This window comes from Triturus cristatus, chromosome 10, assembly GCF_964204655.1.
Source record: "Triturus cristatus chromosome 10, aTriCri1.1, whole genome shotgun sequence".
Lineage (NCBI taxonomy): Eukaryota > Metazoa > Chordata > Amphibia > Caudata > Salamandridae > Triturus > Triturus cristatus.
In genome coordinates, this window is record NC_140593.1 from 131,041,820 (window position 1) to 131,066,609 (window position 24,790).

General features: G+C 43.0%; 1 protein-coding gene across 1 annotated transcript in view; it reads right to left on the reverse strand.

Moving 5' to 3' along the window:
- LOC146789020 (large ribosomal subunit protein eL14-like) overlaps nucleotides 1-20,725 on the reverse strand; it is a 200,670-nt gene extending 179,945 nt beyond the window's left edge. Inside the window, exon 1 of the mRNA XM_085630619.1 lies at nucleotides 20,544-20,725. Coding sequence (XP_085486745.1) covers nucleotides 20,544-20,615 — 72 coding nt within the window. The 5' untranslated portion in view covers nucleotides 20,616-20,725. The remainder of the gene's footprint in view (nucleotides 1-20,543) is intronic.
- Between the last annotated feature and the right edge of the window lie 4,065 nt (nucleotides 20,726-24,790).

Here is a 24,790-nt window from a genome sequence, read left to right on the forward strand (position 1 = left end):
TGATTCCGACACAGATGTTGAATTTCTATCCCTTTGTCCATCCTCCCTATTTTTAGCCTGTCCATCAGCCTATTGGAGGGTGGGGAGCCCTAGGAGTAGTCTGAGGAGCATCTCACAGCAGAATGCGAGTTTGACCCAGACTGGCCCGAGGAGTTGGGGGACGCCAGTGGTATGAAGATCTCTCAAGAGCTTTGCATGCTGTATCCTCCTACCTTGGCTACGTAGGAGGGTGCAAGTTATGCAGTTTTGTTGCGTAGGGCGGACGAGGACCTCCACCATGAGCTACTTACAGTTGCCGTCAGGACTAACCCACGACCAAAGTGCTTTAGAGCAGAGCAACCTTTGCTTTGCCGCTGCTGCGTTTTAATGATGCACTTTGGGACGTTATTTTTGGCGCCTGATCCAAGCACAACACAGGTGCTCCTGTAGCTAGGAACGTGGCACAACCCCATTGCATAGCCCTGTGCGAACCCATTTTCCTCTAAAAACACAATACCCCTGAGAGCTTTATATTCCAAACCTCTGCGTACACAAGAACCTTCCCTTCGACCACCCCGGACAGATAATACTAGCAAATTGAGCAATTGGGTAAGAAGAATTTTCCTCTTTCAAGTTTAGGGTTTTGGTCTGTGAACTGTGCATGCCTCTTGGGACGTTATTTCCAATCTGTGTGTGATACAGTGTCGCAAGTGCTGCCTGAATGTCAGAGGAGGCTTGAACAGTTAGCACAGAAATTGAAGGGAGGGTTGCAGACAAGTTCACTATTATTTGTGGCCTAGACACAGGAGAGAAGATGTGCACAGCAATTTCAACAACACTGTTGGTCTGTCATAAGTCCCGGATGAGGACTACAATTTTTTATGTTGATGTCCCGAACTTTCTTATGTAAATGTCCTTTGATAGCAATCGCATTTTTGACAACAAAGCAGATAGTGTTTTGGACCAGTTGAAAAACTCGCAGGCCAAGGCCCAAGTCCTTGATCCTTTTGGCCAAGCGCCCTCCTGAAACATTTGCTTTTCAATCATTTTTAGTCAGATGGAATTGTGCCCAAAATGTTTGTTTACGAGGCACAGGCATGCGCAGCAACAGTCTCAGCGCGTCTGCGCAAGTTGGATCTGGCGAGACGTGTCAGGGGTACAGTGAGCGTGTGATTTCACCTCCACCAAAGCCACCACTGCCTCCAAACCTTCTGATTCAGGTCTTTTATGCCCACCAAAGTACAGTTTGCGGCAGGATTCGCTGTCAACTCCCAAACTGGTGTCCCTTTACTTTGGAAAGGTGGGTTTTACAAATAGTCCCAGAGTGGCTACTCCCTACGAGACTACCCCTCCAGCAATGCCATCTCAGTTTCACTGCATGTCGGGAATCACAACGTACTTAAACAGGAATGTGTGGCCCTCTTAGCCAATAGGGCCATCGGGCGCGTTCCGACGGCAGCATTAATGTGTGAAGTTATTCACAATACTTTCTGGTCCCAAAGTTGAACAAGGACCTGTGGCCTATTTTGGACCACCTCAACACCATGTTTGCTTCATCATGAAGGAGAAGTAAAAAATGTTGATGCTAGCCCAAGTCTTATCTGCCCTTGACCTGCAAGACTGGATGGTGGTGTTTTACAAGCAGGATGCTTATTTTCATATAACTACAGGTCCAAAGGCGTTATCGCCGTTTCATGGTAGCCCACGAGCAGTTTCATTTGACCATGCTCGATTTTTGCCTTCCCACCAGCCCTCTGTTCACAAAAGTGCTGGCGGTGTTTGCAGCACATCTGCGCAGATTTGGGGTTGAAGTCTTCCCCTATCTCAATGACTGGCTGTTGAATCCGGGCTTGCCCCAGACTGCATTTCCCCCCTCCAGACTAAGGCTGACCTCCTGCATTTGCTGTGGTTGTGAATCTGCATGCCAAAATTGCAACTTATTTGCTTTCAGAAGTTCGTCTTAATGGGAGCGCTTATGGACACAATGTGTTTTAGGCTGTATCCTACTGAACTGCGACTCCGGGATATTCTGGCTATAATTCCGATCTTTCTGCCCTTGTCCCGCTTTTCTGTCCTGATGAGCCTGAGGCTGATGGGGCTCGTGGCCTGCATCCAGATGGCATATGCAGGCTCTGAAGTGGGCCCTGAAGTTCCAGTGTGCGCAGCATCAGGGCAACCTGTAGGATTACGTCCAAATCTGTGAGGGCACTGGCCAACAATAGAAGTGGTGTCTCATGTACCGACATTGAGTCAATGGAAGATCCCACTCCCTTTCCCAAACTGTGGATTCTGTGTCCGGATAGGGGTACCTGCCACACAGTGCAGGAATTATAACAACAACAAACATAGGGCGCATGGAGAATGGAGGGAACAGGTAGCGGCACACAGGGATAGGTTTCCAAAGGTTTTTCATGTATTAAAGCCCACCATAGAAAGCATAATGGAAAACAACATTGTAAAAACAACAGCAAAAACATGGAGCTTAGCAAATACGGTAAGGCCTCTGACTTGTACAAGGTCTACTTAACCCAGTTGAAATTGTACATAATTAACCTTCCTGTTTATCTTTCGATAACCTGCATATTAATGCGGCATTGAAACATAACCTGTAACTCCGAATGACTCAGACCTGAAATCTAACGCTCACAAATTGACCTTGTAAAGAGGCACATCGTTAACTAATGTACAATGTCAACTCCCTACTACTCCAATAAATGTTTAAAAGTGTTGATAGATAGATAAACATACCAAATGTATTATTTACAAAACAATATTATTTAAATCTAGAAAGCCGTGTAACATTAAATATTGCGATTTTGTTTTTTAACATTCCGAAAATCAATAAATATATATATATAAAAATGTTAAGAATAAATGGATAGAAATTATTCTTTCCATTCCAATTTAACATAATTCAGTGAAGCTACTGGATACTTAAAGGCAAAGAATTAACTAACCCCATTGCACAACTAAAGTAAGTAAGGTTAATTAGTAGTTAATCTGGCTAAATATTTCAATATTCCTAATAATATATTATTGCTAAGTAATATATTGTGTATGATAATAAAAACTGTAAATATAAAAATGACATTGGATACTTAATCGAATACAGATGAAGTAATTAACAAAATAATAAACCCAAAGAACTATTCCCATTAGGAAACTAACAAAATTATTGACGGTTTTGGAAAACTAAATTTAAGTAAATAACTATCACCAATCGATAACTAAATTAATGTTACAAACGTGATGGACAGTCAAAATTAAAAAATTTGCATGCTATCTACAGTATCACATTACCGTGTGAAGCAGCTGTAAAGTACCTAAAGGAATAGTACTCACACAAAAAATAATATGAAATCCACTGAATGTGCAGGCATTAATATGTTAAATAATTGAAGTCATATGAAACACCAAACATTTACTAAAATTTGTTATCATTAAACATCAAATTAATTCAATTATCCCAATGGAAATCTAACACCAATGATGAAATGTCAAGAGGCAAACAAAAATATCGATTTCACCCTTCAATGCACATAAAGTAGAATAAATAAGTAGTCCCTAAAAAGAAAACTTTAACTGGTTGTAAAACAAAATCAGTAACGTAACACCATATTAATATTAATGAATATTGTAAATTGCTGTATGAATTCCTAAAACATGTTTATTTAATATATGTATTCATTACTGTATGATATATATTAAATGTACCGTTTAGAAAGTTAACATTTTAAAAATATAAGAAATATAAAAAAATAAAGTCCAGATTTCAAAATTCTGAAATGTCGTGACTGTTTACCATGCAATTGGTATAGTCTCCTCCCGTTGGTGGGGAGGCTGTTAGAAGGACATTGCATGTCTTCAATTTGAAACACCACATAACAAAGTTGGAAAATGGAATTTGATAGTGGCATGGAGATCGGAATGGAATCCTAAGTTGTCAATTAAAATGATGTGTAGTTGGAAAGGCCTAATGATTGCTTAGAGAAGGCAAGTACCCTTTTTAAAAAAAGATGTTGTTTTCCAAAGTGAAATGCATGTAGGACTTTCAGGCATGTATTTGGTGTTAAAGAGAGTCTTTATGGACACCAACCAAGACCCTGTTCCCCCATAACCCTATGCATGTATGAGGTGCACGTCACACTCTGCATGGATTTAGTCAAACTTGTATTTCTATATAGTAGGTAGTGCTGCGATGTGTTTCAAAATGCAGCACAATTTTCCATAGGGAAATGGTAGTTTGAGACCACACCATGTGCACTTGCATCCAGATGACAGTGTCAGGAGCAGCGACTGTATCTCTGTCCGGATTCGGGTATGGTCAACCCGACATTGTAATAATCCCCTAAGTATGAAAGCCCAAATTCTAGTATTCACCTTTTGTCAATATATAAGTAACATATAAATATTCAAAAATAAGATTTGTTTAAAATATTAAATGTAAGGCGGTATAAATTTTTTGTGTTATATAATTGTAAGCAAAAGAAATGTTTACAAAGAAAGAGAAGAGAAATAAGGATTAGAAAGTATGTTATTTATTTGTAAAAAAAAGATTGTCTTGGAGTTCTTCAATGTCAAAGAAAAATAGCTATATTTTGACAATACTACTCTGCCAGTAATTAACCCTCTCGTTATTTTTTTCTAAACAAAAATGTTTGAATACAATATGTGACCAACCAGTCAAAACCAAAATCTTAATGTCACCTAATCAGACTTCTATTAATAACACCTGCAAACAAAAAAAAAAGTAATTAACTTTGTTAAAAGTGCAATAGAATAAAGAAGATAATTACAATATTTTATTTAATCTCAAAGTAATATAAATAATTAGAAAAAATGTTTTAAAAGCTAAGAAATATTAGAATCTTTTATCATACAATAGATAAAAAAAAAATTGTAATTTAATTAACCTCCAAATGTTAAGGTAAAAAAGAAAAAAAAATAATGTACCTCAAACATCCAACTAGGATATTTAAAGTAAATGTAGTTACATTTAAAAATGTAAATTGAAAAGTATTTTCTTTTGAAGAAACATGTTTATAGTGTTTTTAATTAGTCCCCTTGTTTATCCACCAGAAAAAAAAAGAAACTTTCAGAGAAATTTATCATAATGTATTTATAAAGTTAAAAAAATATATATCTTAACCAATGTTAAACAAAAAACAAAAATTTTATAAAAATTAAATAATGTTATAACCCCGAAAAAATTTGGAGTAAAAAAAAAAAAAAAACTCAGATAATCCAATATTAGTAGAATTCAAAGTTTTAAATACATATACATGTGGCAAAAAATATAAAAAATATTGTGATAAATTTCCAAACCATATGAAAACATAACAAAATAATGACTATTTTGACATATTTACATCTCATTTTCATAATAATTTATTTTTAACAGACTTAATTCACAAAACATAAATCAGTTCATTAAAATGTCAATTTTAGTATGGGCGATCGGCAATATTTAAAATGGTGGTGCTTCCTCAACTCATATCAGCTCCAGAATCATCCGTACAAGATTCAGCACGGTTGGTTCAGGCAGGTGAATTCGGTGCTTGGGCAATTCCTATGGGAGGGGGGTAAGGTGCGCGTGGCTAAACGGACGTGTTTCCTGTCCAGCCAATGTGGAGGGCTGGCGAGTTCGGATATTCTGTCATATTATCAAGCTTCACATCTTCTAGTCCTTAACGAATGGTGGTACGGGTACAGGGGAGAACCGGCATATGAGCTGGAATGGAAGCTTCTGGGACGCCATACGCTGCATACGCTCCTCTACTCGGAGTCACTGAGGGGTGCTATGCCCCCGGTAACACATGTAGTGTTTCAAATCTGGAGGCAGGCCTTGCGCCGTCTGGGGTGGTGGCGGACCTTGACTCGGGACACTCCCCTGTGGCACAATGGGCGTTTACCACACTTGGCTGCCCTACAAGGTTTTAAGGCATGGGATGACATTAGCATCTACACGCTGGGAGATGTAATGAGAGAGACAACACTTAAATCTTTCCATGAGCTACAGCAGGAATTCCAAATGCCACGTGGGCAATTTTTAAGATATGTCCAGATCAGGCATGCCCTGTCGGCCACATTTGTGGGACTGGAATCGCTTCCTGACTTCAGCCAATTGGAGGCAAAAGTCTTCATAGGGGGATATACCAGATAAAAAAATATCCAGGATCTATCAATCCCTTGTTATACACAGCTCCCCCATACTGAGCAAACTTCCGGGGGACTGGGAGGCAGATGTGGGTGCTCTGGAGGAAGAGGATTGTAGGGAGACGCTGGCCGGCCCGCGAAGTGCTCCCATAAGCATGAGGCTCCGGTTACTTCAATTTAAATAACTGCGCCGGGTGAACTTCACGAGGGAGCGTCTGTGGCGGACGGGGCTGATTGCATCACCGGAGTGCCTGAGGTGTGGCAGGGAAGAGGGCACATTCTTTCACACTATCTGGCAGTGCACTTCCCTTGATCGCTTCTGGAAGTGAGTGTTGGCGTGCCTCTCGGAAGTACTGGGGTGGGGGCTCCCCCGCTAGCCGCGGCTGGCTCTACTCCATGTCATGGAGGATATAGGGGGAAATATATACAAACGTCATCTCTTGTTGCTGGGAATCACTCTGGCCAAGCGGGATATTGCAAGGGAGTGGAAGGTGGCACAAGCCCCTTCAATGATGAGATGGAAGAAAGGACTGGAGTTTTGTATGGGGCAGGAGCGGCCCATTTTCGAGGCATGGGGCTGCCCACGCAAACACTTTAAGATCTGGAAAGGATGGGCAGACTACCGGGGAATTGGGCTGGAACCCCCTGCAGAGAAGGAAGATCACTCCATAGGGGCAGCTACACACAGACGCTGGTGGTCCTGAAGGGGCAAGATGGACGAAAGGGGGAGAGTAAGGCTAGCAGTAGGAAGTGTGATCTTTGGGGGTTGGAGGGCGGAGGTGGAGTTGGGACGGGAGTTGGGGAGTTATTGAATATACAACAGTCTATTGCCTTTATGTCCATGTATGATGGATTTGGCAGACATCTCGGGGTTCCAGGGCTCTGCATGGTAATGGCTATATTGACAAAAATAAAAATTGTTTTAAAAAAAAAAAAAAGAACTTTTACATATTGCTAACAAAACCACTAGATAATACGGATTAGACCAAATACTGGTCGGCGGTTGAACATGACAGAATATAATGAATCCCAAAAAATGTTGAAGGACTCGCGTTCGCTTCTAAGGGAGCCTGTGTTCCAAAAAACAACCACAGAAACTACTGTATGGGAAATAAATATCTGCGCAAAACCATAGACTATGACAAGTGTCCTTATAGAACTCCCAAAAGTCAGTATCCAAAAGCATTAGTACGTGTTGGACATACCAATTAAGAATGGCTTTCAGAATAACAAATCTTAATGTGGCAGTCGCAAACTGTATATGCAGAATTGTAAGGATGACCTCACACCAAGTTAGTTTCTTCGATTTCCATCCGTGAACAATTGAGAATGACCAAACAGTTGCCCTTCCGTACGTGAGCATTTGAATAGGTTATTAAGATTTTATTACGGCCTACTCGGGCAGATGGTTTATGAGTCAGGCGAAGGAAACGAGACTGTATGTCAGATATTTTTAGAAGAAGAAAATAATGAGTAACGTAATTTTGATTATTTTTAAATAGTTGTTATAATTCATAATATTTTAACCTTACAATATTATGTAGAAGATATTTAGCTAACAAAATATTTTTACTGTTAAGTTTTGTAAAATACCAACTTCATGACCTATTGTGTTTCTACGCAGTGTGGTTACCGACGCAGCCTTTATACTTTAGCCTTTAGCCTTTGTTTGCATGCCCCATGTACCGTGGGCATTCACAGTGACAAACAACCCCACGCCTTAGGAGAACTCTGTACTTGTCTACTCTGGACTGTGGAGAAGAGGACCAAAGTTGTCCCAAAATCAATAATCGGCGTAAATCATGGCTTTGCTAAAAAATTACTTGCATTTTCAATCAAATTTAAATTAGAAGATTTTATTATTTGAAGCCTAAAGTCACTGGAAGTAAACTGATGTTGCTGCCATTGAACTTGCCCGTATTAAACTTAACAGAAAGTGGGTTCTGTTGTAAGTTGCATCAAAGATATTATAATCAATATGTGTTTCTCCTGCCAGAGGACAACTTTGCAACCTCTGAAAAGGGCATTGGCAACATTATAAACGTCAAAATGTTTATCTTGCTAACCGTACTTATCTGATCTTATTTGTTTTAGTGACAAAATATACATAAAGGTTCCTTTGTTTTGTTAAACAGTTTTAACGATCTACTTGAGTCATGTAAATCAATTTTTGAATATTGAGTATGTTTGCAGTTGTGTAACAGTCCTCGGTTATGAGCATAAGGGTACTGTACGACAATACCACGTAAAAGAAAACTTGTGATTGGTAGAGAAAGCCATGTACATTTATTTTAGAATACTAGGACTCTTTGTAAATAATATCTATTTATAAAATACTATTTAAAAGGGGCAGATTCCTAAAGGAAGGGGCAAGGCCATCCGGATTGTAAGCCAAGAAAAAGACCAGAAGAACAACAAGTCCAAGTTGCATGCGAGCGACGTTGACAAAACCCAGGATTTAAGTGACAACATATCTTTTGGCAAGATTATATATATATATATATGTATATTCACTTAAAAAACCATAGGTTTCACACATGTTATAGTTAGCTGGACATTGCACTCATAAAAAACCAATGAAATTCCCCCGTTATAGTTACTGCAGGCAACTATAACTCACGCGACCGCAATCCTCTGCTGATGCTAATACTGTATTTAGACACTTATTTGCCCATGTCTTCTTCCATTAAATTTTAGCTATACATATATTACAAATATTTTTTTTTCATAAAGACACATATGTCATCAGCAGAAGATTGCGGTCGCGTGAGTTATAGTTGCCTGCAGTAACTATAACGGGGGAATTTCATTGTTTTTTTATGAGTGAAATGTCCAGCTAACTATAACATGTATGAAACCTATGGTTTTTTAAGTGAATTTGCAAGGTTTTTTAAATGCTAATTCCTAACTATAACGTGTGTGAAACCTATGGTTTTTTCAGTGAATTTGTACGGTTTTTTAAATGCTAATTTATTTATGTATTATTTTTTTTATATATTTATTTTACAATAAACTACGTATTAAAAATTATTATTTTTTTGTTAGGCACAAACCTAACCTTAAAACCAAGTTTTGCCACTGACTGTGTTTGTTAGAACAGATTGACAAATACTTTAGTAACCTTCCTGCTTTCTCTAATTGACTTGAAAATGCACCATTTGCCCACTTACAGTGCAAACCGTCAGGTGGTACTGCCTCGCTCGCTACGCTTGCTGACTAGACTGCCTTACTACGTCCCAAAATGATGCATCTACAAAAAGTGTGTCAACAACAGAAAAAGTGTGGAAAGCAGTGGCCTAGGGACATACCCATGCAACATGCTCAATGCACAGTGAGTTGGCAAGTACAGACAAAGTAGATGACACTTGGCCCTGCTGTAGACAGCGCAAGGCACTCATGTGACCACTGTACAATCAAACAACACCAACTGCACATGCGTCCAACTTACCAGAGGAACTCACATTCACTGTCATGCCAACATGCGCCATGAGGGGGATAAACACATCACCTGGTAGACCCAATGACAAATCACACCACACCCAACAGCATGCCCGGTCACACACCCCCCCAAACCCTTAAACAAGCACACACCACTGTGGCAGGCAACGGATTTTGACACTACCACAATGGACATGTGACACAACCAGACCAATCCGTAGCCAGATAAGCACTCATTAGACAGGCCAAAGACTCAGGAGTACATATCAATCTGTCCCCCGCATCATACCCATGCACAAATGTAATTTGAGAGGAATGCTAGCCATATCCAACTACCTACAGGAACTGTGCCAACATAAATATGTATGAAACATGGATGTCGCAGTAAACACCATTACCATTCTCTGTCTCTGACAGACAGTGAAAAGTCATGGATCTACACCAAACACTGGGGGGGAAGAATCAAAGGCACAGGATCGGCGTCAAGAAGACACCACCGGCAGCGACGACTCTCACCACTCCGTGGATGACCACGACCAACCTGGCCCCTCTGGTGCCCAAGCCCCTGCAGCACCTGCATAAGGAAAAACTGTGCCAACCACCACCTCCATTCATGCCACATCCCAGGATACACACAGGAGCCCTGCTCGCACTGGACAACACAGCCAGTATGACCAGGAGGGACAAGGTTCTCAGGGCACCCAGTAGGAGCCAGTTGACCCCGCAAATGCCATCCCTCAGGGGTCCCTTAGAACTGATGTGCCCACAACGGCAGGCCAGGCTCGTGTGGGCAGGGGTGGTGGGAGTGGAGGACGGAGGAGGCGAGAACCTGACCAGCCAGCTGAGGGAACCGGTATGGCACACGTACGCCACATCCTCGACACATACCGGCATGACATCAGGGGCATCAGGCAGGTTGGGTCGACACTCACAGACATCAAGGGGACCCTCGAGGAGATGAGGACCCTGCAGGCCGAGCAACATGCCAGTCAACGACAACACCAAGGACGGATGGAGGCAAGAGTGGCTGAGCTTGTGGCAGTGCAAACGGACATGAGCCGTTCACTCCATCGGATTGCTGACAACATGGGCAACCCTCCCTGTGCCACCAGGCGAAGATCACCAACAGCCACAAAGAGGGATGAGGAGGAGGAGGATTAGTCCAACGGAGCATCACAAACATCGTCAATGCCTGCATCTGAGGGTCCCCAGAGGAAGGTGGGTCGTCCACAGAAAAGACCGTGAGAGTCAGCAGACCATCGACATGTCACAGGTCACCTGGCCTGTTACCTGGCCCTCTGGCGCAACAGCAGCTCCTCACATGGACTTACTGGTCACAGTCTGACCAATGATGACCAAGACTGTGCCATGGACTCTGATGACTTCCAAATCCAAGACACCCGGCGAGCACCTCTTTTCATCCACAGCAAAACAAAAAACACGCCACAAATAAAAATCCTCAAAATCATGAGATAAAGCAGTCATTTTGCATTATTCCATTACATGTGTGTGTTGTAATATCAAACAATGCCTGAATGTTGAAGAAACTCAAACCATCCATACCCTGGGATCTGAGTCTGGCACAGGACACACATGTGGTGCACTATATTTACCCGTGATGGGAGCAACCTGCTGAGGGGGGGCTTGCACAACTGTGCGGACAGACGTATTTTGAAGAGCAACATTCATGCACAGAGGTCAGGGCTCATGTGGAGTGTCCTGGGGTGGGAGTCCCAGGTATGTGTAGCCAGGTGGGAGAAATGTGTCCTGCACGCTTGAGTAAGGTGGATGTGGAGAATGGTGGCCAGGCCAAGGTTGGAAGCATGGAGATGGCACAAGGGGGTCTTGGATGACAGTGGCACAAGGTTGTGTTGGGCTCGTGGTCTGCCTCATGAGTGTGGGTGTGGATTGTGAAGGTCATCCGGCAGCAAACAGTTATCCATTGCAGATATCTCTGCTGGACGGTGATGTGGCTGGGTCGCCGGATGTTGAAGCACAGCTATGCAGGCACCCTAGATGTAGACAAATTTAATGGGAGTTGTAATGTACTTGCTCAGTAGAGGGCAGGGTAGGATTTGGCACAAATGTTGTAGTGGACATGGGGGATGGTCTGTCTTGCCTTGAGGTGGACCGAACTGGGAATCATGTGAATAATGCAGAGTGCGCTACAGCCCGAGGTACAGATGCTGGTGATCAGCATAGCTCATGTGAGCAAGCAATCCATGATACACACCAGATTGTGTGCGTGGCCACTGTGTGCTTGTGCAGGGCCCTTGCCAGTGGAACACAGGCAGTTCAACCAGCTGTAAGGGGACAATACGCAGATGATCACCTCAGTCCTGTACAAGTCCAGCATCAGGTGGCTGATGTTCAGCCATCTACAAATGGATCTCATGCATTATTGAATATGAGAACTGGCAAGGTGAGTGTCTTTGGGGAGGGTGAGGAGCACCTGGCTGTCAATGGCACACAAACTGATGATGAGGTGCTGTGCGCATGTGATGGTGTAGAGGGGAATCCAAGATACATTGTAGACTGACAAGCTGAGACATGATACCTCTGCCATGTGCCCGACAACTACAACATACTACATGCAGATGCCTGGAGTCCCGCTGCACACCAGACCCTTTCGAATGTAGATGTTTTTCATTAAAAAAGGCAAAAAATTAAAATATTTAGAAAATGTATATGTACCTTGCAGGGGAATTAAAAAACACTGCGTACCTTTCAAATACTGCGGTTGTTGGGAAAAAGGGGAAAAAATTACCATTCAAATACAGAGTAGGTCGCACACTGCTAGTCATACTAGCAAATAGCCACAAAGAATTCTGGATAATGTAGTGGCAGCGGTGAGTACGCCTATGCCACGAGTATGTCCATAATATGCCATCCCTGGACACGTGTTTCGAGGTAATTGCATCTTGTCAGCAGGGAGCAGGTAAGTATGTGGGGTGCCAAGTACTCGGCACCTCACATACCGCACCCCACATACTTACCTGCTCCCTGCTGACGAGAGGCAATCACCTAGAAACACGTGTCCAGGGATGGCATAATACAGACCTACTCGTGGCATAGGCGTACTCACCGCTGCCACTACATTATCCAGAGTTCTATGGGGCTATTTACTGGTATGACGAGCAGTGTGCAACCTACTTTGTTTATGAAAAAATTAACATTGATACCTTATGTGGACAAAAAGTTACAAGGGCCTAAGTGCAAAATAAAACAAAAATAAAAAAAAGAAGGATGAACACAGGGTGGTGGGGAAAGGCACTATTTTATATATATATAAATATATATATATATTTGTAGAAAAAATTATGGCATTACTCAAACACGAATAAACTCCTTTTTTCAAAATCAAAGAATAATTTAAATAACAAAAATTTAGGAAAATTTAAAATGTTCAAATGCCTGATGCATATGCTACATATGAAAATATATTCAAATGTATGGCCTAAAAAAGTAAAGGTTTGACTACTTTACCCATGCCATTAAAGATTCTGGTAAAATCGATAAAATAGCTGCAGCGCTTTAAGGGAGGCATAAACTTATGGCCAGGCACCAACAAGCAAAAGACGTAGGGGGAGCAAATACCGATGGGGGAGCAGAGCTCAACAAAAATTTCGGAAAATGTATGCATATGATACATATGAAAATATATTCAAAAGTATTGCCTAAAAAAGTAAAGGTTTGACTACTTTACGATGCCATAACAGATTTCGGTAAAATAGGTAAAATAGCTGCAGTGCTTTAGGGGAGGCATACACTTATGGCCAGGCACCAAGAAGCAAAAGACGTAGGGGGAGCACATACCGATGGGGGGAGCAGAGCTCGATAGATAAATGCTATATTTGTCAGCTCACCTCTGACGTAGGGGGGAGCATTTCCCGATGGGGGAGCAAAGCTCCTTAGAACACCGGCGGGAAGGAATATTGCAGATATGATTCATTCGTGCCTGCCCGACCAATAAGACAACACAACCATGTAGGAATCTAGACCCAATACAGACCCAGTCTAATTTGTTTGCTGGGTACAGTGACCAAAAAAGCTTCTCATAATGTCTACTTGTATAGCGTGCTGCTGAAACTGAACTGCCCCCAGGCCCTTCAGTAACACGTGATCTAATATCCAACCACGGTACTCATATATACCTCAGACGGATAAAAGGCAGTCTTGCTGAGAAGCACAGGTGTGATCTGTAGGTAGATTCTGCACGGTATGCTGCTACCGAAATATTTCAATCAAAATATCGTCAGACTGAAATATTGAGTCCTACGTACCGTTTACCTAAAAATCGTCCCACTGGAGTTTAAAATAGAAAAGCTACACTGAATGGGATTATATTTTGTAAATGATATTAGTGGCACAATATTTTTTGTCAGACTATATGTTTGCTACCACCATTCTGAAATACAACCTGTGCAAGTGCTCAGGCGCCCGAGATCTCTGAGGCGCCTGAGGGAAGGAAATACACGTTGTGGCATTCAGCGAGCCCAACTGCATCTATCTCCAGAAACCATTAGTACAGAGAATAAAACAAAGACTGAGAAACAAGCAAAGGATTAATAATTATAAAGAAAAAGAGTTACTCTTGTAATAATTTGTAGTACTTATTTCATCGATAGGAGAAGCCCAAATGCTTTCTCTTTCAGGTGACACTGATGTATGGAAAAGGTGCATCAGGAAATGGAATTCTTTTACCAAGTATCTTGAATAAAAACATTGGTAAACAGCTTCTAATAAAATATTCAGTATGAAGAGAGAGACTAAAAGTAAAGAACAATAACACTATGTAGAATGATCTCAGTAGGCCCCCCTCGAGACTTTAGATCACAGAAACATTTCCAATGAGCCCATCAACCTCTACTTTAATTAGACAAGGTGACTGAAGTTCATGGATGAGCCATTAAAGTGCCTTGAAGCGTGTGTTTGGTGCAGAGTAACATTTGTCCTGGTTTAAGGGTGGGGGTAGTTGCTTCTTTTGATACGTAGTGTAAATCTTCACACCCACTGCTTGTCCATAGGGTGGGAGTATAGAACGGCTTAAGGTAGGTAAAACGGGGATGAAATGGAGGTACCTCTGCAGGAAGTGACCGGAAACAAACGGAAGCTGGTCGGAGCAGCCTGCAATCGGCTCTGCTCCAGAGAGGATTCAAGCAGACCGGCTGGATGGACACATTCAAGCTGTAGAAAACGGCATAAATATATGGTTATGTTCTTCAGTTTTATGAGATATCAAGGTTAGGGCAGCAGCAAACCAGTGCCAGCATCCAGATTATCTCCTGCTGAAGGAGCCAGTGAAGGAAGGAATTAGCCCTGTGTAGTGCGGTCACTAAACCTTAGGGCTTTAAGGGGGGCGGTACTGCCAGTGCTGAGCACACTTAGTAATAAACAAGCATTGGCAACGACAATAGGTTTCGCCTATACAAGAGTTATTGGCTTTGGCAATGTGTTTTACCCATGTTGTACACCAGCAAGTTAGTGTCGTAGAGGGGATGGTGTGTAGTGTAGTATTGTGGAATGGCTAAGAGTTGAGTAAAGTGTCGTGGAGTCAAGTGGCACAGAGTGGAGTCGCGTAGAGTGGTGTAGAGTGTAGTGTGCATTGACATAGAATGTTGCAGAATATAGTGGTGTAGAGTGCAGCAGCATAGAATTCAGTGGTGTACAATGCAGTGGCATAGAATCCAGTGGCATAGATTAGAGTGTTGCATAGTAGAGAGCAGTGGCATAGAGGGCAGTACTGCAGAGTGCAGTGATGTAGAACAGAGTGGCATAGAGTACAGTGATGTACAGTAGAGTGCTACAGAGTGCAGTGGTGTACAGTGAAGTGATGCAGAGTGCAGTGGCATAGAATGCAGTAGTGCAGAGTAGAGTGGGGTAGAGTTCAGTGGCATAGAGTGTAGTGGCGTAGAGTGTAGTGGTGTAGAGTGTAGTGGTGTAGAGTGTAGTGGTGTAGAGTGAAGTGGTGCAGAGTAGAGTGCAGTGGCGTACAGTAGAGTGGGGGTGCAGTAGAGTGGACTGGTCTAGAGTTCATTGGTGTAGAATGTTGCAGAGTATAGGGGCATCGAGTGTAGTGGCATAGAATTCAGTGCCGTACAATGCAGCGTCATAGAATGCAGTGGTGTAGATTAGAGTGGTGCATGGTAGAGTGCAGTGGCGTAGAGTGCAATGGTACAGAATAGAGTGGCATAGAGTGTAGTGGTGCAGAGTAGAGTGGCATAGAGTGCAGCGCTGTAGAGTGGTGCAGAGTACAGTACAGTGGTGCAGAGTGGAGCAGAGTAGTCACAGAGTGGAGTGCTGCAGAGTGCAGTGGTGCAGAGTGCTGTAGTTCAGAGTAGAGTGACAGAGTTAAGTGACGGAGAGTGCAGTGTTGCACAGTAGAGTGTCGTAGAGTGCTGTGACGTAGACAGCAGCGGCATAGAGTACATTGGCGTAGAGTAGATTGTTTCAGAGTAAAGTGAAGTGGCATAGAGTTGAGTGGTGCAGGGTAGAGTGCAGTGGCGTAGAGTAATGGCATAAAGTGGTGTAGAGTGCAGTGGTGAGAAGTTGATTAGAGTGGCATACAGTGGATTGGTGCCGATGCATAGAGTGGAGTGGTACAGAGTAGAGTGCATTGCTGTAGAGTGTATTGGCATAGAGTGCAGTGGTGCAGAGTGCAATGTTGCAGAGTGGCGTAGAGTGAGTTGTGCAGAGTAGAGTAGAGTGGAGTTGCCTAGACTGGAGTGGTGTAGAGTGCATTTGCACAGAGTAGCAGAGTGGAGTGGCGCAGAGTGCAGTGGCATGGTGTAAAGTGGAGTGGTGCAGATTGCAGTGCAGTGGAGTGGTGTAGAGTGGAGTATGCACGCTGTGGTAGCACACAGCCATTACAGGCAATGTGTTTTCAATTGAAATGGCCATGACGTTTGCACAGATACAGAGTTTTACTAACAAAACTATACGACATACAAACGATAATGTGTGGATATAGCATCACCTAGGGTATTGATTTGATCATAATAAAGTATATGTTTGCAACACACTCCAGAATTAACAAAAAATGTGCTTCACTTGTGCTTTGCCAATTCTGATATATTGTGAAATACTTTCAAAGTTCATTTAAATGTTGTTGTGTGCTTGAATAAAACCCTTCTTCTACCCCCGGTATCCAGCAAGATTCTCACATAAATCCTTTCAGTTTGAAGTAAGAGGAAAAAAGTACACACCAAGCTCCCTCAGAAGACAGAGCGTGACATTTGACTTCTGTCCTATCTTTGAATGCACAGCAAATGTGACAAGGTAAGAACAAGCTTTACAGAATTATTTAGAGAAAGGAGCACTCGTGGAAGAATACACGAGAGGTATTGTGCAACGGCTTTGCTCTTTGGAAGGGAAGTACTGAACCTGGCCAGCCTAAAGCAAAAAAATGCTAACAAGTAGAAAGCCAGAACATGTGAGTTACAAGCCCCAAAAGGAATGGTAAGCAATGGGCAGAATGAATTCCCAGGGAAGCAGTCTAAATGTCCCCAAGATATCTTTAGCAAACCAGACAGCTGCATGGGGCATGAGTGGGAGAAAAGAATGGAGGAAGACTGCTGGAAAATCCAAAATCGCTCATGGAGTATTTAAAACAAAAGAAAACAAGCATTTACAATGCAATGGTCTCTGCAATATTATAGGTAGAGCTATTGGTATTGCTCATTATTTTTTATCATTATTGTATCCCTAAATAAATGGCATTGTCATTTCTATTGGCATTAGATATTTTTTTTTGCATATGTGATACCTATTGCATTAGCAGAGAGAGAGTGAGGAAGTGAGATAGAGAGTGAGGTATTGAAATAGAGAGTGAGGTAGATAGAGAGTGAGATAGAGAGAGTGAGGTAGTGAGTGATGTGATGTAGTGAGATAGAGAGAGAGGTAGTGAAAGAGAGAGTGAAAGTGAGTTAGTGAGATAGAAAGAGTGAGGTAGTGAGATAGAGAGTGATTGAGGTAGTGAGTGAGAGAGAGTGAAGTTGTGAGGTTGTGAGCTAGAGAGTGAGGTAGTGAGTGAGAGAGAGAAGTTGTGAGATAGTGAGATAGAGTGGAGTAGTGAGGTAGAGAGTTATGTAGTGAGAGAGAGTGAGATGGTGAAACAGTGATGTAGTGAGGGAGAGGGATGTTGTGAAGTAGTGAGATGTAAGCAGAGTGGTGTTGTGATGTAGTGAGATAGAGAGAGGTAGTGAAAGAGACAGTGAAAGTGAGTTAGTGAGATAGAAAGGCGCAGTAGCGACCCCCAGCTCCCCAGGCGAAGACGAGGAGGTTCTTGGCGCCGAGAGCAGTGGCAGGGTAAGGGCTTAAGCAGCGGGGGAGCGGATGCGATCCGGCGGCTAGATTGCCGACCTTGGTGCGGGAAACCAGAGTTCGACACTCGGGGTCGCGTCCACATCTCGTGATCCTGGCTAAATCCCTTAACCCCCCCTCGTGCCTGAATGCGCAACGTAACCGGCGCGCATGTAAAGCGCTCCAATACCTTCGGGCGAGTTCGCGCTATATAAATAAAAAAAATTAAACAAAAGTTAGGACAAGTACTTTACTAAAGCTGGCTCCTATTACTCCTTAATGTGCACCGGCATCCCCTCATTCCGAATGCACCGATCGTAAAGGAGTCTCCCCCGAGTGGAATGCTAAGTGGGCGCCATTGGTGCGGAGGGCGCAGGAGTCGGTGGAACAGATGCAAGCTGTGGCCTTAACTCTCGTGATCCTGGGTAAGTCACTTAACCCCCCCTCGTGCCTGAATGCGCAACGTAACCGGCGCGCATGTAAAGCGCTCCAATACCTTCGGGCGAGTTCGCGCTATATAAATAAAAAAAATAAAAAAAAGTTAGGACAAGTACTTTACTAAAGCTGGCTCCTATTACTCCTTAATGTGCACCGGCATCCCCTCATTCCGAATGCAACGATCGTAAAGGAGTCTCCCTCGAGTGGAATGCTAAGTGGGCGCCATTGGTGCGGAGGGCGCAGGAGTCGGTGGAACAGATGCAAGCTGTGGCCTTAACTCTCGTGATCCTGGGTAAATCACTTAACCCCCCCTCGTGCCTGAATGCGCAACGTAACCGGCGCGCATGTAAAGCGCTCCAATACCTTCGGGCGAGTTCGCGCTATTTAAATTGAAAAATAAGTTTGGACAAGTACTTTACTAAAGCTGGCTCCTATTACTCCTTAGTGTGCACCGGCATCCCCTCATTCCGAATGCACCGATCGTAAAGGAGTCTCCCCGAGTGGAATGCTAAGTGGGCGCCATTGGTGAGGAGGGCGCAGGAGTCGGTGGAACAGATAGTAACAAGCACACCACTGCCTTTCTCCGAGGCGAAGCAGAAATGCCTCGGAGAATCACAGCGGCGGTTTTCAGATTCGGGGGCGTGGCTAAAAAGTGGAAAGAAGAGCAGGGAACACGCCCCCGAATCTGAAAAAGACGGAGCCTATTTGGAGGGACGGCTCTCTCCTCCAATGGCTGGCCTCCAGGAAGCCAGCCAATGGAGGAGAAGCAAAAAGAGAGGCGGGCTAAATAGCCACTCTAAGAATCATTAAATCTCCGGACTTCCGGTTCTGCCTTCGGCAGACCGGACGGTCCCTCGACCTAAAAAGAGTTCTAGAAGACCAGCACCTCTGGAAGAACAAAAGGACCCAATCAGAGAGGTGGTAAATTAGCTATGCCCCATGGGAGGGACCAATACAAGCCAGACGGGCTAAAAATAAATAAATCCAGTGAATAGAAAGTGTGCAAAAGTAAATGACAAAATAATAATCCAATGATAGTTAATGGGCAGAATGTATTTCTAGGCCAGCTTTCAGACTGTCCACAAGAAGTCTTTTGCAATCAGACTTCGACTTAATGATGTGGAGGGGTGAATGGAGGCCAAAGAGACACTCATCAGGACACTTCATTTCACAGACGTTGTGTAACTTACAGTCTCACTTTGAGAACTTTTTAGTACATCATGTTATTTGTGAATTTACCAAGAATAGAATTCTAGTTGACATGTGCAGGCCCTTAATTACAAAGACCACGCCTCTTATAAATCGATTCTTGGCTACACTTTTCATCCCACTTAAAGCCCATGTTGGCTCTTGCCGTACTATTCTGTATAAACTGCAGTGTCTGTATTGTTCTTTTGGGAGGCCCAGGCTTGGGTACTGAAGCTTACTTCAGTTCAGGCAGAGGGCGAGCAGCACATAAACCAGTTTGTGAGTCTAGGGAGGAAAGGAAGGGACAGATTCATCTTCGCAGCCTCCACTAGATGACACAGGTCTAATGCAGCACACCAGGATACCCTTCCCGGGTGATACCCTCTTGGGTGATGGTGCGCTCTACAAATTTGCATAATATAACAATTTCTCAGCTGACCTGTGGTTAGAGTTGGCCAAAGGACTTTCTCTGACTCTTTAACAGGGCAGGTGGCCCCTTTAAGGCGAGGAATGTTGGCTAGAGCGTTACCTTTGTGGGCCAAGGAGGACACAACTTATTTATAACTAACTTATTTAAAGTATCCAGCAAGGGTTTATTTAATTACACTCTATTTTACATTTTAGAAAAGATGTGCTAAGGCGGATAGCACTGCAGGAAAGATTCTTGTGCACAGGTCATGGCGAACTGGATTACACAATTTTCTGCATCCGTTAGTTGTTAAGATTCTCTTCTAATTTATTTTCATACAAAATAGCGTCATTTGAAATGTCTGGCTGCTCGCATCTAGATTTAGAAGCAGATGCATGTTTACTCTCCATGTCAGAGCTTCCTTATGGCTATAAGGAAACCTTGTAGGCCAGAATTTCTTAACATATGGAGTAACCTCTGACAATCAGGCATTGTTATTTGCAATGTCAATAGCTCAAACTTGCGTAAATGCGAGACCTAATGCATTGCAAATGCTTGTTCTGAGGTGCAGGTCAAAAAGCGGACATAATCTTGCACTTGGGGGTGCTCTGAACAATGCCATACACACACTTACCGGTGGCACATCCTGAGCACCTGCACAGCTGAATGCGAGGAGAACAAGCGCACACGGCAATATAACCTTCATCCCTACGAGCACAGCAAAGAGCTTGGACAGTCAGTACATAGGAAAGTAACACCGAAACAACTCAGAAAGCTCATGTGACTCACGACTCGCCCCGGAGAGATCACTTGACAGCGCCACTGAAAACACACCAGCGGAGACGTGTTACAACACTGACACTGAAAACGGACTACAAGCAAGTACAGACAGGCATAGCCTCTACGCTACGGTATACAAAGAGGCCATGTTGGAAGGCGTATGTTTTATCCTCTATTCACTGAGATGCACCGAGAAAGTATATTTCCAGTAACTAGTCTGAAAATATGGAGTAAAGTAAGTCTTCATTTCAGTTTTTTATATGGCTGTAGTGAGCCGCCCACTCACTTTACCCCGCCCCGATGTAACGCGCCTCAAACTTTAAATAAAGAGGGGTATTTGACCGTACACTGCGTCTGATGTGCCGGCTGTCAATGTGGTCGTCTGGAGATTCTGGTGTTAAGTAAGGCTCTTTGACTACGTAGCTGCCAAACTAAAGTGGTCAAAGCGGGACACTCTCGTTCTTGTAAAGGGCGAAAAGAGAGACGACGAGAAGAAAGCTTCGATGCGCACGAGAATGTTTCTTTTTTTGTTGCAGTTTTACATAGCGCGATACCACATGAAGAAACAAGCTGTTCCACTGTGAAGCGCGTTCACAGAGCAGAATCGGCACTGTGAAGCGCGTTCACAGAGCAGGATTGGCTCGTGCCCAGGTCTCCCTTGGGAGGACCCAGTGATTAAGGCTACAGTGAGACTGGTGCAGGAGTGTATCTGACTCCATAGACCCCTCGTTGGCTGCTGCTGCTCTCTGCATTGTTTCACTGAAGGAAAATGTGAACCAGAAAAGTGACGAGAGGCCTCATATAAAGTCTTACGGGCAGTCCGCGGGCCTGCCATGACAGTGAGACTATGGCCTCCACTTTCCTAGCAGAAGACCGCCTGCAGATTCCACCTGCCTGGCCGGGATCTCTGCGCCTGCTGCTGCTCCACTGAAAGCACCGCCTTTGCTAAGCTGGTACCCACCTGCAAAATATTTCTGCAAGAGCAAATTCCCAAAAGCTGGAGTTTGTTCTTGCAGTGCAAAATGGCAGTGGATCGACATGTTCAGAGCGTTCTCCCTACTTGGGACTGCCGTGTGAGATATGGATGTCCTGGGTACGGGATACAAGTGTTAGTTTCCCTCCCTAAACAGGTGCTATTTATTGCTCTGGATAAATTATGAACACCGGAGAATCAGATTTAATTGGATGAAATAAATAGCATTTACTTCTCCAACCAACACATAATCGGGGCCTAAGTCTCTTTTGGCTATAACCTGTTTTTGCTCACCAGGTCCGGTAACATGGAAAAGTTTGATTGGCTAAAGGAAAGATCTTGTTCTGGCAAGTTTGACAACTTTGACATATGTTGATGAAGGGGCTTTTCATGTTAATGAACAAGCACTGGTAAAGCTTAAAAAAATGTTTTTTTTGTTAGGTCAGAGTATTTGATAATAGTTGAATTGTCTGTTTGTTGCCCCTGTCTTTTCTATAAAGAAAATTCCACAACAAAGCAAGTTATTGTACTATAGCAATATGGAAGCATGGCGCTCTGCTTCTCTGCCGGACAAACTGCAGTAGCATAGTTAAGCTGGACCCTAAAAGGAGAGTGTTATAAAAAGGAGTCACAAGTTTAGATTTGCATTGTAAGTGTTGAACTTAAAAGGCATTTATAGTAAACTATCTTAGTAATTTTGACAAAGGACTATTAGTTTTGTTACAACCTTGAGGAAGCCTATGTTTGTGTATGTCTTTACTTTTTTAACAAAACAATCTGCAGCAAAATGAAAAAAATGAATGTGCAAAAGGACATAGTGATTAGCTCAATGTGTTTATAACAGGCTAAGGCTCCCAAACAGCAAGCACTCCCTAAACAAAAAATACATAAATCAGTTATTAAAATGTCATTGTGTCAGCAACGTAAGTTAAAAGGAGAACACACACTCAATCATTTTTCATCTGCTGTCTCATAAAAGGACTACATGATTCTCCATCACCAAGACTAAACCTAGTTGGAAGATAAATGGGATAATATAACCAGCCACAAAATGTCACAGCATTGATGGAAAGCCAGTCCAAACAATGCAACAAACATGAAGCCAATGACTGAAGGGGGCTGACACCCAAAGCCACTCTGTGCTACTTCTAATTTTAACCAGAAAAAAAAGCCAAGAGCCGTGACCAACACTCCCAGTAACTGGAGTTCATGAGAACGTTGAGCTACAAAGTCACACTCTTAAATGGTTACGTTTTTAAGAAATCTGTCACCACCACTCCCTCCTCAGGTCTAGATAGGAGAAGAGCATGGTCAATACTGTCAGATTCCATCAAGAGATCCAGTGACATCAACATTGCTGCTTAGCTCTCATCTAACACATCCATTATGATGAGCTGAATGTGAAATACAAAACTTTAAATACCTTAACAAATCCTTTCAATTTCGCAGTACAACATGATTCTACTACCCTGTCACAACACCCAGGTGTGTCAGCATTTCTTCCATTGCTTTTCACTAGATAATCCAATTGAAATTTTGGAAAATTACTTTGTGAGGTTTGCTGCCTCTTTTTTGGTTTTGGAATTACATTAGATTCATGGCACTTGCATCTAAAGTGAGGTTTGATCAATTTGAAGATGGAGGTGCACCATTTATTCAGGGTTTCAGTTAATGGGACTTTGTGCCCTAACAAATGGGTATACTTTTTAGTGACCTTTACCAGAGTAGTACTGTATGTGAATGTGAGCTGTCATTTGTCAAGAAAAAAGGACAGCTTGATAAAATATTTTATTAAATGCAGGCCACCTGCTTGTGAGTAAGTTACCTGTGTCTGTAGATTCTTTAATAATTATTAGCGGAATTATCGAGCGAATCAAGAACTAGTTTTATGCTGTGCTCCAAAAATCTATCTTGGACATAGGTCTTTCTCAAGGGTAGAAGAAATTGTGTGTTCAAGCAGCATCCAGTAGACGAAGAGTCTTTGACATAAGACATGAGAATGTTTCTTATTTGTATTAATTGATAGTACTCTGAGAATTTCCAAATCATAGAAACAACTGGTACTCATGTCATGACTTTAATATTCTAGAAAATTGGGGTATGTGTGGGATGCATGAAACGGATGCCTTTAGCATTTGAAGGGGAGGGCGCTGTTTAAGCACAGTATGAGCCAAAGTTCCTCCTGAATCCATATTACTGTGGTGATTTCCTTCCAGTGAGGTTGGTAGAAGAGGGGGTCCATCCAGTTGCGTACCTCACGAGGGGCAGGGATTGTTGCAGTTTCTTCCCACTGCTGGAAAAAAACAATGGGCAAAGTGTGTGTGCTAAAAAGAGCCGTACACAGATCAGCTTTGCATCGATCCACATATTTCTCTAAAACTTTGGAGCCATTGACCACCTGTGAAAATGATATAACGGGTTGACTTGAAACATCTACAATTTTGCTATTTAGTAGATATGGATCACTTAACTCAGTCAGGCATTTTCCTGCCCCCCAAATGCTGGCTGAAAGGTACAACTCTACAGGACCTAATGACTTTAGAGTACGAACAGTATATCATGAATATAATGCTGGAATTGGTGATAAATGAATTACAGTGAATCCTATGCAGTGTCCGGATTGTGATAACCAGTGTGGGGGTGGTCGGAATTTACGTAGTCGCGCTACGCAAAGCTTAGCGAAACGGTAAAAAATCGCCGCGAGCATGCAGAAATTCCGCGAGCACCCGAAATTGCTTGTTTGTGATGGTTTTTTCCTGTTCGCGAATGCTGTTTGCGTGCTCAGGGGGAAATATCTCGCAAACACGCATTTTGAGAACACGAACAAGCAAAAAATTCCACAAAGCCACGGAACGCAGAATTTTGGGCAATTCCTCATTCTCCGTGGAACGCAAAATTACCCAAATTCCGCGAGCGGGACGGAATTTACCGCCAAGGCCTAAACCAGAGTACCTTGCCCATACCAAAGGCCCTCAGAGGTATGAATCCTAAACAGGTGCCACTAGAATGTGACAAGATCATCACTTCCGAAGTAACATCTGTAGAGCTGGGGTTTTTAGTTGTAAATCCCATGCAAACATGAGTGTGAGCAGTCCATCAGGCTGCAGTCAGATGTAGGGTCCCCAGGC